Source organism: Bos grunniens, chromosome 26, assembly GCF_055505025.1.
Source record: "Bos grunniens cultivar Pamir isolate PY7600 chromosome 26, Bosgru_T2T1.0, whole genome shotgun sequence".
NCBI lineage: Eukaryota > Metazoa > Chordata > Mammalia > Artiodactyla > Bovidae > Bos > Bos grunniens.
The window spans coordinates 9,706,304-9,727,327 of record NC_141190.1 but is presented as its reverse complement, the minus strand read 5'-3'; the positions used below and the strand labels follow the sequence as shown (position 1 = coordinate 9,727,327).

Here is a 21,024-nt window from a genome sequence, read left to right as displayed (position 1 = left end):
TTCAAAATATGTGAAGTGAAAATCTTCCCTTCCCCTTGGCCCCACTTTATCCCTAGAGGTAGCTGCTGTCATTGGCAGGTTGGTTCACATGTTGCCAGACATTTCCACTTCTACACACAGAAATAGGTTTGGGTTTTAAAAGCAATTATCCCATTTTACTTTGTTTTCTGAGATTATTCTATACATACTGTTCTGAAATTTGGTTTTTTACTTAACAAATATACTTTGGGTACCTTTATGTGTCAGTGTTTATTTTTTTTAATAGCTGCATAATATTACAGTAGTTCAACTTTATAAGCTTTCCATATCTTTATGATTGGAAGCTTTAAGCTTTATGATTTCCTGTGTGGATCACAATAAACTATGGAAAATTCTGAAAGAGATGGGAATACCAGACCACCTGATCTGCTTCTTGAGAAACCTATATGCAGGTCAGGAAGCAACAGTTAGAACTGGACATGGAACAACAAACTGGTCCAAATAGGAAAAGGAGTACATCAAGGCTGTATATTGTCACCCTGCTCGTTTAACTTCTATGCAGAGTACATCATGAGAAACGCTGGGCTGGAAGAAGCACAAGCTGGAATCAAGATTGCTGGGAGAAATACCAATAACTTCAGATATGCATATGACACCACCCTTATGGCAGAAAGTGAAGAGGAACTAAAAAGCCTCTTGATGAAAGTGAAAGAGGAGAGTGAAAAAGTTGGCTTAAAGCTCAACATTCAGAAAACTGAGATCGTGGCATCTGGTCCCATCACTTCATGGGAAATAGATGGGGAAACAGTGGAAACAGTGTCAGACTTTATTTTTGGGGCTCCAAAGTCACTGCAGATGGTGATTGCAGCCAGGAAATTAAAAGACGCTTACTCTTTGGAAGGAAAGTTATGACCAACCTAGACAGCATATTCAAAACCAGAGACAGCACTTTGCCAACAAAAGTCCATCTAGTCAAGGCTATGGTTCGTTCAGTGGTCATGTATGGATGTGAGAGTTGGACTGTGAAGAAGGCTGAGTGCTGGAGGAGCCAAGATGGCGGAGGAGTAGGACGGGGAGAACACTTTCTCCCCCACAAATTCATCAAAAGAACATTTAGATGCCGAGTAAATTCCACAAAACAACTTCTGAATGCCGGCAGAGGACATCAGGCACCCAGAAAAGCAACCCAAGTCTTCAAAAGGAGGTAGGAAAAAATATAAAAGACAAAAAAAGAGACAAAAGAGGGAGGCACGGAGTTCCGTCCCGGGAAGGGAGTCTTAAAAAGAGAGAAGTTTCCAAACACCAGGAAACCTTCTCAATGCCGAATCTGTGCCAAGCTATGGAAGCACAGAGGGCAACATAACAGGGAGGAAAAATAAATAAACAATTAAAACCCGCAGATTGCGAGCCCTACGGTAACTCCCCCAGCGGAGAAGCAGCGCAGACGCCTGCACACGCCATTAGCAAGCAGGGGCTGGGCAGGGAGGCGCAGCGCGGGCTGCATCGCTTAGAGTAAGAATCTGGCCTGAATACCCTGAGCGCTATCTAAGCGAAATAATTTGGGCTAGCAAACCAGACTGTAGGATATCTACCACGCGAAAAGCCAGCCCTAACCTAAGACACTGCCAGGCCCGCGCACAGAACAAAGGACTGAACAGAGATAGCCGGCTGCAGACCTTCCCCCTCCGGTGACAGGCAGCCAGAACTGGAAGGGGACAATCGCAGCCCCAGAGAGACATTATCTACAAAACTGTAAGCAGGCTTCTTTGCTAACTAAAACTTCATGGGGGTCTGGACGGTCAACATCTGCCTGAGAAGGTGCGCCGGTTGTACACCTAGATAACCAAGCGGCGGGGAGGCGATAAGTCGCAGCAATTGCGCTTGCCAAACACCTCATCACCTGAGCTGCTCGGACCTGGGAAAGGCACAAAACGCAGGCCCAACCGAGTCTGCACCTCTGAGGACTACCCGAGTGCCTGAACCTGAGCAGCTTGGACCTGGGAGGTGCAGGCAGCCCAGGGCCGGCCACAGATGGTTCCCAGAGGAGCAACCTAGAGCCTGAGCAGTGTGGGCAGGGAGGCTACACGCGCCATGAACGGGGGCAGACCCAGTGTGGCTGAGGCACTGCGAGCACACGCCAGTGTTATTTGTTTGCAGCATCCCTCCCTCCCTCCCCACAGCACGACTGAACAAGTGAGCCTAAAAAAAAAAAAAAGTGTCCGCCACCATCCCCTTTGTGTCAGGGCGGAAACCAGACACTGAAGAGACCAGCAAACAGAAGAAGCTATAACAGAGGGAACCGCCTTGGAAGCTACAGGCAATAGATTTAAACCCTGCGGTTACTACCAACTACATAGGAAGGGGCCTATAGATCTTGAGAAATATAAGTCGGACCAAGGAACTAGCCAAAAATGAACTGAACCCACAATACTCACAACAAAACCAGAGAAAGTCCTAGATATATTTTCACTATGTTTACAATCATTCTTTCTTATTTTTTAAATTTTTTTAAAAAAATTTAAGTCCTCTATTATTCCTTTAATTTTCACTTTTATAACCTATTACTTTGCAAAAAAAAAAAAAAAAAAGACCCTATTTTTTTTTACAGCAAACTTCATATATATATATTTTATAATTTTTTGACCTTGTTTTTTTTCATTTTTCTTCTTTTCTTTAACATTGTATTTTTGAAATTCCAAACTCTACTCTAGATTTTTAATTTTAGCTTTTTGGTATTTGTTATCAATTTGTACCTATAGTTTTTTTTATAATTTCTGTGACTTTTTTTTTTTCTTTCTCTGTTTCTTTCTCTTCTTTTATATAACATTGTATATCTGAAATTCCAAACTCTACTCTAGATCTTTAATTTATACTTTTTGGTATTTGATACCAATTTTGTACCTGTGTTTCCTTTATAATTTTTGCGACTTTTTTTGTTTGTTTGTTTGTTTGTTTTTTCTCTTTCTTTTTTTTAACATTGTATTTTTGAAATTCCAAACTCTACTCTAGATTTTTAACCTTTGCTTTTTGGTATTAGTTATAAATTTTGTACCTATATTTTCTTTATAATTTTTGCGACCTTGTTTGTTTTTGTTTGTTCATTTTTTCTCTCTTTCTTTTCCTTCTTCTTTTCTTTAACATCGTATTTCTGAAATTCCAAACTCTACTCTAGATTTTTAATTTTTGCTTTTATGTATTTGTTACCAATTTTGTACCTTTAAGAACCCAATCTTCAGTACCCATTTTTCACTAGAGAGCGAGATTACTGGCTTGACTGCTCTCTCTCCCTTTGGACTCTCCTTTTTCTCCACCAGGTTGCCTGTGTCTCCTCCCTAACCCCTCTCTACTCTACCCAACTCTGTGAATTTCTGTGTGTTCCAGACAGTGGAGAACACTTAGGGAACTGATTACTGGCTGGATCTGTCTCCCTCCTTTTCATTCCCCCCTTTTATCCTCCTGGCCACCTCTGTTTCCTTCCTCCTTCTTCTCTTCTCTGTATAACTCCATGAACATCTCTGAGCGGTCCAGCTGTGGAGTGCACATAAGGAAGTGATTACTGGCTAGCCCACTCTCTCCTCTGTTGATTCCACCTCATCTCATTCGGGTCACCTCTAACTCCCTCCTCCCTCTTCTCTTCTCCATGTAACAGAGATGAACATCTCTGGGTGACCCTCACAGTAGAGAAACTTTTCATCGTTAACGTAGATGTTTTATCAATGGTGCTGTATAGAAGGAGAAGTTTTGAAACTACTGTAAAAATAAGACCAATAACTGGAAGCAGGAGGCTTAAGTCCAAACCCTGACTCCAAGGAACATTAATTGACAGGAGCTCATCAAACGCCTCCATACCTACACTGAAACCAAGCACCACACAAGGGCCAACAAGTTCCAGGGCAAGACATACCAAGCAAATTCTCCAGCAACAAAGGAACACAGCCCTGAGCTCCAAGATACAGGCTGTCCAAAATCACCCCAAAACCATAGACATCTCATAACTCATTACTGGATGCTTCATTGCACTCCAGAGAGAAGAAATACAGCTCCACCCACCAGAACACCGACACAAGCTTCCCTAACCATGAAACCTTGACAAGCCACCTGTACAAACCCACACACAGCGAGGAAACGCCACAATAAAGAGAACTCCACAAACTGCCAGAATACAGAAAGGACACCCCAAACTCAGCAATTTAAACAAGATGAAGAGACAGAGGAATACCCAGCAGATAAAGGAACAGGATAAATGCCCACCAAACCAAACAAAAGAGGAAGAGATAGGGAATCTACCTGATAAAGAATTCCGAATAATGATAGTGAAATTGATCCAAAATCTTGAAATCAAAATGGAATCACAGATAAATAGCCTGAAGACAAGGATTGAGAAGATGCAAGAAAGGTTTAACAAGGACCTAGAAGAAATAAAAAAGAGTCAATATATAATGAATAATGCAATAAATGAAATTAAAAACACTCTGGAGGCAACAAATAGTAGAATAACAGAGGCAGAAGATAGGATTAGTGAATTAGAAGATAGAATGGTAGAAATAAATGAATCAGAGAGGATAAAAGAAAAACGAATTAAAAGAAATGAGGACAATCTCAGAGACCTCCAGGACAATATTAAATGCTACAACATTCGAATCATAGGGGTCCCAGAAGAAGAAGACAAAAAGAAAGACCATGAGAAAATACTTGAGGAGATAATAGTTGACAACTTCCCTAAAATGGGGAAGGAAATAATCACCCAAGTCCAAGAAACCCAGAGAGTCCCAAACAGGATAAACCCAAGGTGAAACACCCCAAGACACATATTAATCAAATTAACAAAGATCAAACACAAAGAACAAATATTAAAAGCAGCAAGGGAAAAACAACAAATAACACACAAGGGGATATAAGGGATAACAGCTGATCTTTCAATAGAAACTCTTCAAGCCAGGAGGGAATGGCAAGACATACTTAAAATGATGAAAGAAAATAACCTACAGCCCAGATTATTGTACCCAGCAAAGATCTCATTCAAATATGAAGGAGAAATCAAAAGCTTTTCAGACAAGCAAAAGCTGAGAGAATTCTGCACCACCAAACCAGCTCTCCAACAAATACTAAAGGATATTCTCTAGACAGGAAACACAAAAACGGTGTATAAACTCGAACCCAAAACAATAAAGTAAATGGCAACGGGATCATACTTATCAGTAATTACCTTAAACGTAAATGGGTTGAATGCCCCAACCAAAAGACAAAGACTGGCTGAATGGATACAAAAACAAGACCCCTACATATGTTGTCTACAAGAGACCCACCTCAAAACAGGGGACACATACAGACTGAAAGTGAAGGGCTGGAAAAAGATTTTCCATGCAAATAGGGACCAAAAGAAAGCAGGAGTAGCAATACTTATATCAGATAAAATAGACTTTAAAACAAAGGCTGTGAAAAGAGACAAAGATGGTCACTACATAATGATCAAAGGATCAATCCAAGAAGAAGATATAACAATTACAAATATATATGCACCCAACACAGGAGCACCGCAGTATGTAAGACAAATGCTAGCAAGTATGAAAGGAGAAATTAACAATAACACAATAATAGTGGGAGACTTTAATACCCCACTCACACCTATGGATAGATCAACTAAACAGAAAATTAACCAGGAAACACAAACTTTAAACGATACAATAGACCAGTTAGACCTAATTGATATCTATAGGACATCTCACCCCAAAACAATGAATTTCACCTTTTTATCAAGCGCACATGGAACCTTCTCCAGGATAGATCACATCCTGGGCCATAAATCTAGCCTTGGTAAATTCAAAAAAATAGAAATCATTCCAAGCATCTTTTCTGACCACAATGCAGTAAGATTAGATCTCAATTACAGGAGAAAAACTATTAAAAATGCCAACATATGGAGGCTGAACAACACGCTGCTGAATAACCAACAAATCACAGAAGAAATCAAAAAAGAAATCAAAATATGCATAGAAATGAATGAAAATGAAAACACAACAACCCAAAACCTGTGGGACACTGTAAAAGCAGTCCTAAGGGGAAAGTTCATAGCAATACAGGCATACCTCAAGAAACAAGAAAAAAGTCAAATAAATAACCTAACTCTACACCTAAAGCAACTAGAAAAGGAAGAAATGAAGAGCCCCAGGGTTAGTAGAAGGAAAGAAATCTTAAAAATTAGGGCAAAAATAAATGCAAAAGAAACAAAAGAGACCATAGCAAAAATCAACAAAGCCAAAAGCTGGTTCTTTGAAAGGATAAATAAAATTGACAAACCATTAGCCAGACTCATCAAGAAACAAAGGGAGAAAAATCAAATCAATAAAATTAGAAATGAAAATGGAGAGATCACAACAGACAACACAGAAATACAAAGGATCATAAGAGACTACTATCAACAATTATATGCCAATAAAATGGACAACGTGGAAAAAATGGACAAATTCTTAGAAAAGTACAACTTTCCAAAACTGGACCAGGAAGAAATAGAAAATCTTAACAGACCCATCACAAGCATGGAAATTGAAACTGTAATCAAAAATCTTCCAGCAAACAAAAGCCCAGGTCCAGACAGCTTCACAGCTGAATTCTACCAAAAATTTAGAGAACAGCTAACACCTATCCTGCTCAAACTCTTCCAAAAAATTGCAGAGGAAGGTAAACTTCCAAACTCATTCTATGAGGCCACCATCACCCTAATACCAAAACCTAACAAAGATCCCACAAAAAAAGAAAACTACAGGCCAATATCACTGATGAACATAGATGCAAAAATTCTTAACAAAATTCTAGCAATCAGAATCCAACAACACATTAAAAAGATCATACACCATGACCAAGTGGGCTTTATCCCAGGGATGCAAGGATTCTTCAATATCCGCAAATCAATCAATATAATACACCACATTAACAAATTGAAAAATAAAAACCATATGATTATCTCAATAGATGCAGAGAAAGCCTTTGACAAAATTCAACATCCATTTATGATAAAAAAAAAAAACTCTCCAGAAAGCAGGAATAGAAGGAACATACCTCAACATAATAAAAGCTATATATGACAAACCCACAGCAAACATTATCCTCAATGGTGAAAAATTGAAAGCATTTCCTCTAAAGTCAGGAACAAGACAAGGGTGCCCACTTTCACCATTACTATTCAACATAGTTTTGGAAGTTTTGGCCACAGCGATCAGAGCAGAAAAAGAAATAAAAGGAATCCAAATGGGAAAAGAAGAAGTAAAACTCTCACTATTTGCAGATGACATGATCCTTTACATAGAAAACCCTAAAGACTCCACCAGAAAATTACTAGAACTAATCAATGATTATAGTAAAGTTGCAGGATATAAAATCAACACACAGAAATCCCTTGAATTCCTATACACTAATAATGAGAAAACAGAGAAATTAAGGAAACAATTCCATTCACCATTGCAATGGAAAGAATAAAATACTTAGGGATATATCTACCTAAAGAAACTAAAGACCTATATATAGAAAACTATAAAACACTGGTGAAAGAAATCAAAGATGACATTAATAGATGGAGAAATATACCATGTTCATGGATTGGAAGAATCAATATAGTGAAAATGAGTATACTACCCAAAGCAATTTATAGATTCAATGCAATCCCTATCAAGCTACCAGCAGTATTCTTCACAGAGCTAGAACAAATAATTTCACAATTTGTATGGAAATACAAAACACCTCGAATAGCCAAAGCTATCTTGAGAAAGAAGAATGGAACTGGAGGAATCAACCTACCTGACTTCAGGCTCTACTACAAAGCCACAGTTATCAAGACAGTATGGTACTGGCACAAAAACAGAAATATAGATCAATGGAACAAAATAGAAAGCCCAGAGATAAATCCACGCACATATGGACACCTTATCTTTGACAAAGGAGGCAAGAATATACAATGGAGAAAAGACAACCTCTTTAACAAGTGGTGCTGGGAAATCTGGTCAACCACTTGTAAAAGAATGAAACTAGAACACTTTCTAACACCATACAGAAAAATAAACTCAAAATGGGTTAAAGATCTAAATGTAAGACCAGAAACTATAAAACTCCTAGAGAAGCACATAGGCAAAACACTCTCTGACATACATCACAGCAGGATCCCCTATGACCCACCTTCCAGAATATTGGAAATAAAAGCAAAAATAAACAAATGGGACCTAATTAAACTTAAAAGCTTCTGCACAACAAAGGAAACTATTAGCAAGGTGAAAAGGCAGCCTTCAGAATGGGAGAAAATAATAGCAAATGAAGCAACTGACAAACAACTAATCTCAAAAATATACAAGCAACTCCTACAGCTCAACTCCAGAAAAATAAATGACCCAATCAAAAAGTGGGCCAAAGAACTAAATGGACATTTCTCCAAAGAAGACATACAGAGGGCTAACAAACACATGAAAAGATGCTCAACATCACTCATTATCAGAGAAATGCAAATCAAAACCACTATGACGTACCATTTCACACCAGTCAGAATGGCTGAGATCCAAAAGTCTACAAGCAATAAATGCTGGAGAGGGTGTGGAGAAAAGGGAACCCTCTTACACTGTTGGTGGGAATGCAAACTAGTACAGCCACTATGGAGAACAGTGTGGAGATTCCTTAAAAAACTGGAAATAGAACTACCTTATGATCCAGCAATCCCACTGCTGGACATACACACTGAGGAAAACAGAAGGGAAAGAGACACGTGTACCCCAATGTTCATTGCAGCACTGTTTATAATAGCCAGGACATGGAAGCAACCTAGATGTCCATCAGCAGATGAATGGATAAGAAAGCTGTGGCACATATACACAATGGAGTATTACTCAGCCATTAAAAAGAATACATTTGAATCCGTTCTAATGAGGTGGATGAAACTGGAGCCTATTATACAGAATGAAGTAAGCCAGAAAGAAAAACACCAATACAATATACTAATGCATATATATGGAATTTAGAAAGATGGTAACAATAACCCTGTGTACGAGACAGCAAAAGAGACACTGATATATAGAACAGTCTTATGGACTCTGTTGGAGAGGGAGAGGGTGGGAAGATTTGGGAGAATGGCATTGAAACATGTATAATATCATGTATGAAACGAGTTGCCAGTCCAGGTTTGATGCACGATACTGGACGCTTGGGGCTGGTGCACTGGGACGACCCAGAGGGATGGTGCGGGGAGGGAGGAGGGAGGGGGGTTCAGGATGGGGAGCACATGTATACCTGTGGTGGATTCATTTTGATGTTTGGCAAAACTAATACAATATTGTAAAGTTTAAAAATAAAATTAAAAAAAAAAAAAAGAAAGATGAGTGCTGAAGAATTGATGCTTTTGAACTGTGGTGTTGCAGAAGACTCTTGAGAATCCCTTGGACTGCAAGGAGATCCAACCAGTCCATCCTAAAGGATATCAGTCCTGGGTGTTCATTGGAAGGACTGATGCTGAAGCTGAAACTCCAATATTTTGGCCACCTCATGTGAAGAATTGACTCATTGGAAAAGACCCTGATGCTGGGAGGGATTGGAGGCAGGAGGAGAAGGGGATGACAGCGGATGAGATGGTTGGATGGCATCACTGACTTGATGGACATGAGTTTGAGTAAACTCCGGGAGCTGGTGATGGACAGGGAGGTCTGTATGCTGCGATTTATGGGGTCGCAAAGAGTCAGACACGACTGAGAGACTGAACTGAACTGAGACATATCAATAGATAAAGGTTTTCAACTTTTCAAACCTGTAAACATGCTGTTTCCTAATATCCTTAATTCTATAAGCAGAGGATGATTAGGAGTATTAACAAATGCAGGAAAGTCAGCCTACATACCAGCATCCATTTCTTTACACTTCTGTTTGAGTTCCAGAGGTGTCAGGCGGTATTGGTCCAACCCATCATTCCACTGTATTCTTTCCAGCACCTGAAGGTCACCACCAACCAGCCAATCCCCACTTTCCATCACCATCTAGAAAGAATTTATTAAAATTCTTAGTGATACATATTGTTTTCTATTTTATCTCAGAAAGTTTCTTTTTCTGAACCAGTCTTGGGCCACTTGAACTAACTGCTTTCAGTTCTTCAACATTTCTAGCACAGTATATATCAAACTTTTTCATTTCTCAAATCCTTTTACTCTTAAAAATTATTGAGGATAAACAAGAACTTTTTTTAAATACTGATTATATCTATCATTATTTTCTGTTTTAGAGATTAAAAGTGAGAACCCTTAGGGCTTCCCTGGTAACCCAGTGGTAAAGAATCCACCTACCAAAACAGGAGACATGGGTTCCATCCTTGATCCGGGAAGATCCCACATGCCCTAGAGCAACTAAGCCTGTGCGTGCACCTGTGCTCTGGAGCAAACGAGCTGCAACTATTGAGCCCTAGAGCCTGTTCTCCACAAGAGAAGCCACTGCAATGAGAAGCCTGGCACTGCAACTACAGAATATCCCCCGCTTGTTGCAACTAGAGAAAAGCCTCCACACAGCAATGAAGACCCAGCACAGCCAAAAATGAAATTAATTTTAAACAAACTGAGAATCCTTAAAAATATTTACTGACCTAAAACTAACAATAATGAAGCCATTAAATATTAACATTTTATTTTTTGGTGAAAAATAATATTGTCCAAAAATATAAGTGAAAAGTAGCATTGTTTTACATGTTTGCAAGTCTCTTCATTATCTGACTTAATAGAAGGCAGCTGGATTCTCATATCTACTTTTTAACTTATTCTATGGTAATATGTTATTTTGACTGAAACAGGTAAAGAAAATTCAACTTCAGGTAGGTGGTTGGAAAAGGGAAGAGTACTTGAATAGCCTTTTTCTATCATTGTGGATATTCTTCATTGATATAAAAAATTAAAGAACCAAATTTAAAAATCAGCCAAGAACTTCAACAGACATTTCTCCAAATATGATATACAGATGGCCAACAGGGACATGAAAAGATATCCAACATCACTAGTTATTGGAGAAATACAATCTCATACCTATTAGGGTGGCTACTATCACAAACAGAAAATATGAAGGGTGGGCAAGGATGTGGAGAACTCCCTCATGGACTGTTGGTGAGATTATAAAATGGTGCATCAGTCTGGAGTTTCTTCAAAAAATTAAAAATGCAGCTGACACATGATCTGGTAATCTCATTTCTGGATATATATCCAAAAGAATTAAAAGCAATGTCTCACAGAAATTTGCACATCCATATTCATATTGGGCTCCAAAATCACTGGAGATGGTGACTGCAGCCATGAAATTAAAAGACGCTTACTCCTTGGAAGGCAAGTTATGACCAACTTAGATAGCATATTCAAAAGCAGAGACATGACTTTGCCAACAAAGGTCCGTCTAGTCAAGACTATGATTTTTCCAGTGGTCATGTATGGATGTGAGAGTTGGACTGTGAAGAAGGCTGAGCGCCGAAGAATTGATGCTTTTGAACTGTGGTGTTGGAGAAGACTCTTGAGAGTCCTTTGGACTGCAAGGAGATCCAACCAGTCCATTCTGAAGGAGATCAGCCCTGGGTGTTCTTTGGAAGGAATGATGCTAAAGCTGAAACTCCAGTACTTTGGCCACCTCATGCGAAGAGTTGACTCATTGGAAAAGACTCTGATGCTGGGAGGGGTTGGGGGCAGGAGGAGAAGGGGACGACAGAGGATGAGATGGCTGGAGGCATCACTGACTCGATGGACATGAGTCTGAGTGAACTCCGGGAGTTGGTGATGGACAGGGAGGCCTGGTGTGCTGCGATTCATGAGGTCGTAAAGAGTCGGACACGACTGAGTGACTGAACTGAACTGAACTGAACTGATTCATAGTAGTGCTATTCACAATAGCTAAAAGGTGGATGCAACCCAGATCTCTCTCAAAAGATGAACCAACGATGAACATGAATGCCATGCATACGATGGAATATTATTCAGTCTTCACAACGAAGGAAATCCTGTTACAGACTATAACATGGATGAAACTGAAAGACATTAAGCTAAGTGAAAAAGCAATGCACAAAAGGATAAATACTGTATTTTTCCACTTACATGAAGTATCTAAAGTAGTCAAATTCATAGAAAATAGAATGGTTGATACCAGGGGCTGGGGAGAGGAAAGGAGACTTGTTATTTAATAGGTACAGAGTTTCAGATTTTCAAGATGAAAAAAGTTTTGGAGATCTGTTTCACAAGGTGAATTACTTAAACTACTGAATTGTTGTTTAGTCTCTATAAGTTATATCTGACTCTTGCGACCCCATAGCCTGTATGTAGCCCGCCAGGCTCTTCTGTCCATAGGATTTTACAGGCAAGAATACAGGAGTGGGTTGCCATTTCTACCAGGGAGTCTTCCTGACCCAGATGGAATCTGCGTCCCCTTCATCTCCTGCATTGGCAGGCGGATTCTTGACTAACGAGCCACCTGGGAAGCCCAAAATAGATAGATGGTAGATAAATAGATGATTGATAACAAAACTTATTTTTCATTGAAGTTTTCTCTAAAGTTACTATCAATATTCTCTTTTCAACACCCAGTCTCTGTTGAAAAAGTGACTTCAGTAAAGGGTGGGTGAGGAACAGAACAAGGAGACTTGGAAAGAACCATCTGTGCATCGTCCCATACTTTAGATGGCCCAACTCTGGTCCTCTTGAACTGCGCCCCTTCTGGCAGGGCAAAGAACCTCTTGTGAGCAGACCCGCCTGAAATCTGTATGTACTCTCTAGACCATGATCTGTGTACCTGGGACATTCCGCCTGGGGTGCCCACAAGCAGACCCAGAGGTTCTCAGGGCATGCAGCAAGGCCAAGCATAGGAAGAGGAGGGGGTGGCTGCAAACGAAGAGCCAACTACCCACACACTACCTTATCCTGATGCAGAGCCAAGAAGGCTAAAATTGAGCCTGGCCTTCCAGAGTGCGATCAAGGCATACTGTCAAAGTAGAAAGATGAAACATTTTATTTAAATTTATTAGGTAAGTAACTTATTTATTTATTTTTTAGATAAGTAACTTTTAAATATAATACTGGGCTTCAGCTCATTCTTACCCTGGATTCCACAAATATTAGGTGTGAATGTGGTGTAAAGAACGGCCAAGTAATGAAAAAGAAAACCATGACAGTGTTTGATGAGAGGGTGAGCACTTTCCTTGATGAAGATGGAAGAGGCCCCGGGCCCGACAGCACACATACGGCTAATGCCTTGCCATCTACTTTGTGGCATCTAACCGTAGTTTTTACACTGTACACCTTAAACTTACACATTGTTACATGTTCATCAAATCTCAATTAACCTGGAAACAGAATAACATGACAACCTTTGTTTTTCCCATGAACTTAAATATGTTCCACTGTTTCCCCATCTATTTCCCATGAAGTGATGGGACCAGATGCCATGATCTTAGTTTTCTGAATGTTGAGTTTTAAGCCAACTTTTTCACTCTCCTTTTTCACTTTCATCAAGAGGCTCTTTAGTTCTTCTTCGCTTTCTGCCATAAGGGTGGTGTTATCTGCATATCTGAGGTTATTGGTATTTCTCCCAGCAATCTTGATTCCAGCTTATGCTTCATTCAGCCTGGCATTTCACATGATGTACTCCACATAAGCAGGGTGACAATATACAGCCTTGACGTACTCCTTTCCCGATTTGGAACCAGTCTGCTGTTGCATGTCCAGTTCTAACTGTTGCTTCTTGACCAGCATACAGATTTCTCAGGAGGCAGGTAAGGTGGTTTGGTATTTCCACCTCTTTAAGAATTTTAACAGTTTGTTGTGATCCACACAGTCAAAGGCTTTGGCGAGGTCAATAAAGCAGAAGTAGATGTTTTTCTGGAACTCTCTTGCTTTTTTGACAATCCAATGGATGCTGGCAATTTGATCTCTGGTACCTCTGCCTTTTCTAAATTCAGCTTGAACATCTGGAAGTTCACGTTAAAGCCTGGCTTGGAGAATTTTGAGTATTACTTGACTAGCGTGTGAGATGAGTGCAATTGTGCGGTAGTTTGAACATTCTTTGCATTACCTTTCTTTGGGATTGGAATGAAAACTGACCTTTTCCTGACCGGTGGCAGCTGCTGAGTTTTCCAAATTTGCTGACATATTGAGTGTAGCACTTTCACAGCATCATCTTTTAGGATTTGAAATAGCTCAACTGGAATTCCATCACCTCCACTAGCTTTGTTCATAGTGATGCTTCCTACGGCCCACTTGACATTCGCATTTGATGTCTGGTTCTAGGTGAGTGATCACACCATTGTGATTATCTGGGTCATGAAGATTTTTTTTGTATAGTTCTTCTATGTATTCTTGCCACCTCTTCGTAATACCTTCTGCTTCTGTTAGGTCCATACCATTTCTGTCCTGTATTGTGCCCATCTTTGCACGAAATGTTCCCTTGGTATCTTTAATTTTCTTGAAGAGATCTCTAGTCTTTCCCATTCTATTGTTTTCCTCTATTTATTTGCATTGGTCTTTTATTTTGGCGGGCTCCAAAATCACTGCAGATGGTGACTGCAGCCATGAAATTAAAAGATGCTTGCTCCTTAGAAGAAAAGCTATGACCAACCTAGACAGCATATTAAAAAGCAGAGACATTACTTTGCCAACAAAGGTCCATGTAGTCAAAGCTATGCTTTTTCCAATAGTCATGTATGGATGTGAGAGTTGGACTATCAAGAAAGCTGAGCGCTGAAGCATTGATGCTTTTGAACTGTGGTGCTGGAGAAGACTCTTGAGAGTCCCGTGGACTGCAAGGAGATCGAACCACTCTATCCTAAAGGAAATCAGTCCTGAATATTCATTGGAAGGACTGATGCTGAAGCTGGAACTCCAATACTTTGGCCACCTGATGTGAAGAACTGACTCACTGGAAAAGACCCTGATTCTGGGAAAGATTGAATGGAGGAGGAGAAGGGGACGACAGAGGATGAGATGGTTGGATGCCATCATCGACTCATGGACATGAGTTTGAGTAAACACTGGGAGTTGGTGATGGACAGGGAAGCCTGGCATGCTCTAGTCCATGGAATCACAAAGAGTCAGACACAACTGAGCAACTGCACTGAACTAAATATGTTCCATATGACGCTGCAATGCAATACATCACACCTGAGAGCAGGTGTCTCTCGTCAGTCATGAAGACAAACACTATGGAAAGTGTACTCCTCAGCCACATCGTAGTTGTGCAACCATTCCCCTTATCAGATTCCAGACTTGCTTTTTGCACCATCCAAAGATAGTGTGTATTGTTAGCACACTAACAATCAGCCTGTATTGTTAGCAGAAAAGAGAGAGGCAAGAAAAAGGGAGAGAAAGCTGATTAATTTTTAACACCCAGCCAGAAGACATCAAGGTGGTGACGGTGCACCCTGGTTCAATTTCCTGTCATGGTCAGATGTTAAGGTTTACAATGACTTGCATTTCACAGCTCTTCAGGGAATGGGAGATTAGAACCATCCATGGTTCTTAACAGAGGGCGATTTTGCCTCTAACGGGGACATCAGACAATATCTGAAGACAATTTTGACCATCACAGCTGGAGTGGGGAAGGGTGTGCTGTTGGAATCCAGTGTATAGAGGCCAGGAATGCTACTAAATATCCTGTGTTGAACAGGACAGCCCCACAACAAAGAACTACCCAGCCCCATGGTTAATAGTGCTGTGGTTGAGAAACCCTGAGCAGACAAAGGGTTATTGCAAGGGATTTGGTTGTTTTTCATGGCCCACCTCCTAAATTCCATGCTCAGGAAAATGACTTAAGAATATTGACAAATACCCATACCTATACATTTACTTTCTCCTCATTGCTTAAACTACAAATAAAATTTTGAGAGACCTCAAATCCTTGGGCATGGAGTAACTCATTCTGGACGCTAGGGGTCCACCCTACATTGTTCTATTAGTGAAGGCAATCCTGAACCTGTTTAATTCACCACCCAGCCTAAAAATATATATGGAAAGCGATGCTGAAACCAAGCTTTAGGTATATCTTGGATCAGGAAGGACAAAGGGCATCTCTCTGAAAGGTGATCCCAGAACTGTGGTCCACCTATTAGGAAAGGAGGTCCAGTGGCTCTGCCCCATTTCCAAGGACTTTCTGGCCCATAAGTCCCCACTTCTTTCCAAGCCTCCTACCAAAGGCAGGTGTAGGACCACAGTTAGAGAGTTTTCAGAACTGGACACACAGAGGGGTATAAGTAACAAGCTTTAAGGAAGTCTAGTGAAACAGTGAAAGAGGAACTGGGCTCAGAGTCACAGACAGCAGGAATGTATAAAGGATAAGAGGAGGAGCCCAAGCACTCGGATGAGAGCTAAGAAAGCTACGGTGAACAAGAGGGCAAGGTGAGGAAGAGGAGAAGGAAACCACCTAGAGAGGAAGAGGGAATGTGCACATAAGAAGGAAAGGAGCAGCTAAGGGTGGGAAGGTGTAACACAGTGAGGAGGAAGGAATGGAAGGAACAGTGTCCTAGGCTGGGGGACTAGCATATGCAAAAGTATGAGAGAGATGCTACAATGACCAGCTGAGAATGCATGAAAGAACATTTTCAGTGGTGGAAGTAATGAGTAGTAAGATGAATTATATCTCTGTATGAGTTCCAAATAAAGCCTGAATAGTTGCTCCAGCTGAAGAATGGAGAAAAGATTTGAAGGGAGTAGGGCAAGAGACAGGGAAGAAATTCAGTGTCCTGGCCCAAGTTGGAACAGAGGAGAAGTGAACAACTCCAAGCGATACTTTGGAAGCAGAACTGCTAGGACTGGTGATTGAATGGACAAGGGAGAAGAAAGAAGCAAGAATGACATCCAATGTGGTATATATGTACAATGGAATATTACTCAGTCATTAAAAATGAAATGATGCCATGTGCAGCAACATGGGTCAACCTAGAGATTATTGTAGTAAGTGAAGTAAGAGAAAGACAAATATATCACTTATATGTGGAATCTTTAAAAAATGATACAAGTGAACTTACTTTTGAAACAGACTCATAGACATAGAAGGGGGAGGGATAAAGTAGGATGTTGGGATTAATATATACACACCACTATATATAATATCGGAGAAGGCAATGGCACCCCAGTCCAGTACTCTTGCCTGGAAAATCCAATGGACAGAGGAGCCTGGTAGGCTGCAGTCCATGGGGTTGCTAAGAGTCGGACACGACTGAGCGACTTCACTTTCACTTTTCACTTTCATGCATTGGAGAAGGAAATGGCAACCCACTCCAGTGTTCTTGCCTGGAGAACCCCAGGGACGGGGGAGCCTGGTGGGCTTCCATCTATGGGGTCACACATAGTCAGACACGACTGAAGCGACTTAGCAGCAGCAGCATATATAATATAGATCATCACAGGGACCTACTGCATAACACAGGGAACCCTACTCCATACTCTGTAATAAGCTATATGGGAAAAGAATCTGAGAAAGGATATATATGTGTGTGTGTGTGTGTGTGTGTATATATACACATATAACTGAACCAGTTTGCTGTACACCTAAAACTAACATAATATTGTAAATCAACTATACTTCAACTTAAATAAAAATAATACTTTGAAAATAACACAGAAAATTAGGAATATATTTTTTCAGAATGCCAGAAGATGTACATTAAAAACAGAAAATTCATTATGGAAAACAAATGTTGTTGATTTTATTTCTGAAAAAAAAAAAAAAAAGAATGATATCCAGGATTTGGACATGGACCATGCTTTGGATGGTGGACCTTGGGGGACACAGGCGGGGGACCGTGCTGGGGTGAAGTTGCCCATGTTGAGTTGAGGTGCTTGCAGGATATACCCTGATGGAGCCCCATGAGAAACAGCTCCGGATGATTATCTAATGCCATGGTTCTCAACCTTCATAGTACATTAGAGTCACAAAGAGCTTCAAAACCCAGGACAGGCAGAACTGAGCCCAGGCCAATGAAATCAAAGTGTGAAGGAAGGCTCTGGTCATGGGTAATTTTTAAACAGGCAATGCTGCTGGGCGAACTGACCATAATGGTCTTCACTGCAGGGCTAAAGGATATAAAAATCTTCCCTCCTATTCTTTACTCTTGGTTTCTACATCATAAAAGAGGAATAATGATTCTTAGGTGCTTCACAGGAGCGTTGTGAGAAACAATTACCATTTGGAAAAGCTTTGAGAGCCACGGATAAAAGACAACAGGATTCCTTTAAGCATTACTTTTACAAGTTTCACCTGCTTTTCCTCATGATCTCATCTGTGGTTCCGTATTAGTGAGAGGGAGGGTTGGGAGGATTGGGATGGAAAGTCAGGGCAAACTGCAGTGAGGGGTTGTGTAACAGAGGCAGACCGTTTCCTTGGTGACTGACCACTTTCCATGCAAATATAACTCCCAGGGCCACATGGAAATACAAGAAGGCCTATGAATACTTTTGGAAGCAATTACTGTTGGAAAAATTTGGGGTTCTGAAAATTAAAAAAAAAATTTAATTTCTGTGAATTTCAAGGTGCTACAAGATTTGCAGTGGGACTTCCCTCGTGGTCCAGTGGTTGAGAATCCACTTGCCAATGCAGGGGACACGGGTTCAATCCCCAGTCTGGGAAGATCCCACATGCTGCGGAGAAACTAAGCCCATGCAGTACAACTACCGAGCCCATGCACCTATAGCCCGGGGTCCGCAACAAGAGAAGCCATCACAATGAGAAGCCGGTGCACCGCAGCTAGAGAGTAGCCCCCGCCCCCGCATCCTCCCCCACTCCTCGCCCCCCGCCCCGCCCACTCCCCCCCCCCCTCCCCGCTGCCCCCGGCCCCGTTCGACGCAAATAGAGAAAGCTTGCGAGCTGAAGACCCAGTGCAGACAAAAATAAAGATGAATAAAAAATTTAAAAAAGAACTTTAAAGGAAAAAAATAAAAATGTGCATTAAGGAGAGTTCCTTTCCCATAAACACACCTTCAGCACTCAAAGTGTAACTTATACAGGGTGAGTGGTTCTTTCTCTCTGGTTATCCACGGCCCATTTCTCACCATGAGCTCACTGGGAATGTTGACAGAGTCCCTCTAATGATCTAATGGTACTGAGTCACTGACTATATTGTCAAGGCCATGAATCACACCACCATTCTCCCCACCATCTAAGAAATTCTGACCTCCAACTGCCAACACCGGATGCAAGACAAGATAAAAAGAAGTAACTGCTTAAGAAATTCTTTGGATTTTTTTTTTTCTTTTTAGTGCTAACGATGTGTATGTGAATGTTAGGGCCCCAAAGTGAAAGTATCTGAACTGGCATGAAGCAGGATCACTGCTCTTTAGGTCACTGAGTGCAGGTCAGATCCCAAACCTATAGGATTATGATCAGAGAAGGAATGAAATAAAGGCATAATTAAGGCTTGGAACATAATTCCTCAAATAGCTGTTGTCCAATTATTTTAAAGACTGTCTGCCAGCCTCTTGGAGAGAAAATGTTCAGATGGCTCTGAGCCTATCAGCAGGGTGAACAGTTGTGTCCAATAAGTGAAAAGCTGCTTTGCTCACCCACTGACCTCTGTGTTCCACCAGGGGCCTTGAAAAAGCTCTCTCTACCTTGCAACAGTTCACAACCAAAATAAAGAAAAGGTTTGTCTAACAGATTTGGACAGGTTTCTTCACACATCCGTTGTGTGCAGTCACGGGACGGGAAGACATCTCTGAAGACATCTGGTCCGCTCCTTTTACAAATGAAGAAACAGAAGACCAGAGAGAGGACTGCCTTGTTTAATCACAAGGCTTTCTAGAGTCTCCTGGGTTGCAAATGGTTCTTTATTCCTGTGCACTTTCTGAAATCACTAGTATGTGTCTTTTCTTATTTTTGCTCTAATGCTCTAATCTTGGATGAAGGATGGCTTTTGCATTCAATTTCACATATTTTTCATTATGGAAAATGAACCACATCTACATCTAGCAATTCCACTCCTTGCCATCCCACCCTATCACTGCCAACATTTAGAAGCTCTAAAGGAATCTGAAAACTTTTAGTCTGTTTTGCCTTTAGGCAGATTGACTCCAAAACAATCCTAATCAGATGAACACATTTTTCAATCTTAAAAATATCCACTAATGAAAGTGTGGCATTTTCCTTCGGGAAACTGCTGCTATTTGTGCTTTTGTTTACTGAACAATGTCACTGACCACCACCCTCCTCCCCCACAATGGCCACAGAGCAGGAACTCCAAGTCTCTTTCCAGAGGCCAGTTGGATCCAGTCTGTATGAAGAAATTGACTTCCCTTGTGAATTTCAAGATAAACAGGGCTGCAAGCTCTGACTGTGGTTTTTTGCATAGCACAGCTATGATTTTAGTCCTCTCCTCAGGATGCTAGACACAATTCTCTCTCTGGTCCATTTGTTACCCGTTTAGCTGAGGGGACTGGCCATCACAAGAGACCATTCAGACCAACCCTCAAACAGAAAGTCATTTCTTTTCCCTAATGAAAAGGATCTCCCCAGGCAAAGCTTGCAATACCTCCCTTAGAAACACATTCTTCCATCTCACCACAGTTTTTCTAAGTCCTTCGTGAAGGAATTGAAAAGATTTTTTTTTTTACCCAAGCTGAAAGAAAGCCCTCTGAAGGTTTTGCCACTTACTTTGATATAGGGGTGCTTTGCACACGTTGTGCCCCACACATGGGAACAATGCTCCTCTTTTCTATGTTCGTAGAATTCAGGATCTTCTAAGATAGCCACCCTCCGTCCTCCGTGTGTCAAGACAAACTTACTGCAGCCTTCCAGCCGTGTCTTATCATCCGCAGAGATGGGGAGTACTATAGGGATGCTCATGTTGATCACTCCATCTGTGGAAAGAGCCATGTGGTGTGTGAACGTGGGGTACGAGGCATGTGCTCCTTTAAAGGGGACTCCCATGTGTGCCATTTCCTGCAAAAGGCATCAAGACCCTCCTCTAACATAGTTGTGCTGCTGCACTAGTTTCTCTAGAATCTGTGATCAATCCTTTAAGAAGAGGCTTCTCAAAGCAAGAGATGGAGCGTTTGTGAAAAGTGGGGTGTTTCAAATTGT

At 40.9% G+C, this 21,024-nt stretch overlaps 1 protein-coding gene and 1 pseudogene across 2 annotated transcripts in view; one reads left to right on the top strand and one right to left on the bottom strand.

Moving 5' to 3' along the window:
• The window catches only part of PAPSS2 (3'-phosphoadenosine 5'-phosphosulfate synthase 2), a 109,558-nt gene that overhangs the window by 5,659 nt on the left and 82,875 nt on the right, over positions 1-21,024 (bottom strand). For both annotated transcript variants that reach the window (XM_086379240.1, XM_086379239.1), the window contains exons 8-9: positions 20,596-20,801; positions 9,845-9,980 (exon numbers count right to left, since the gene is read on the bottom strand). In XM_086379240.1, the coding sequence (XP_086235366.1) occupies positions 9,845-9,980; positions 20,596-20,801 (342 nt within the window). The remainder of the gene's footprint in view (positions 1-9,844; positions 9,981-20,595; positions 20,802-21,024) is intronic.
• LOC147343983 (U6atac minor spliceosomal RNA) lies at positions 13,129-13,246 on the top strand (annotated as a pseudogene).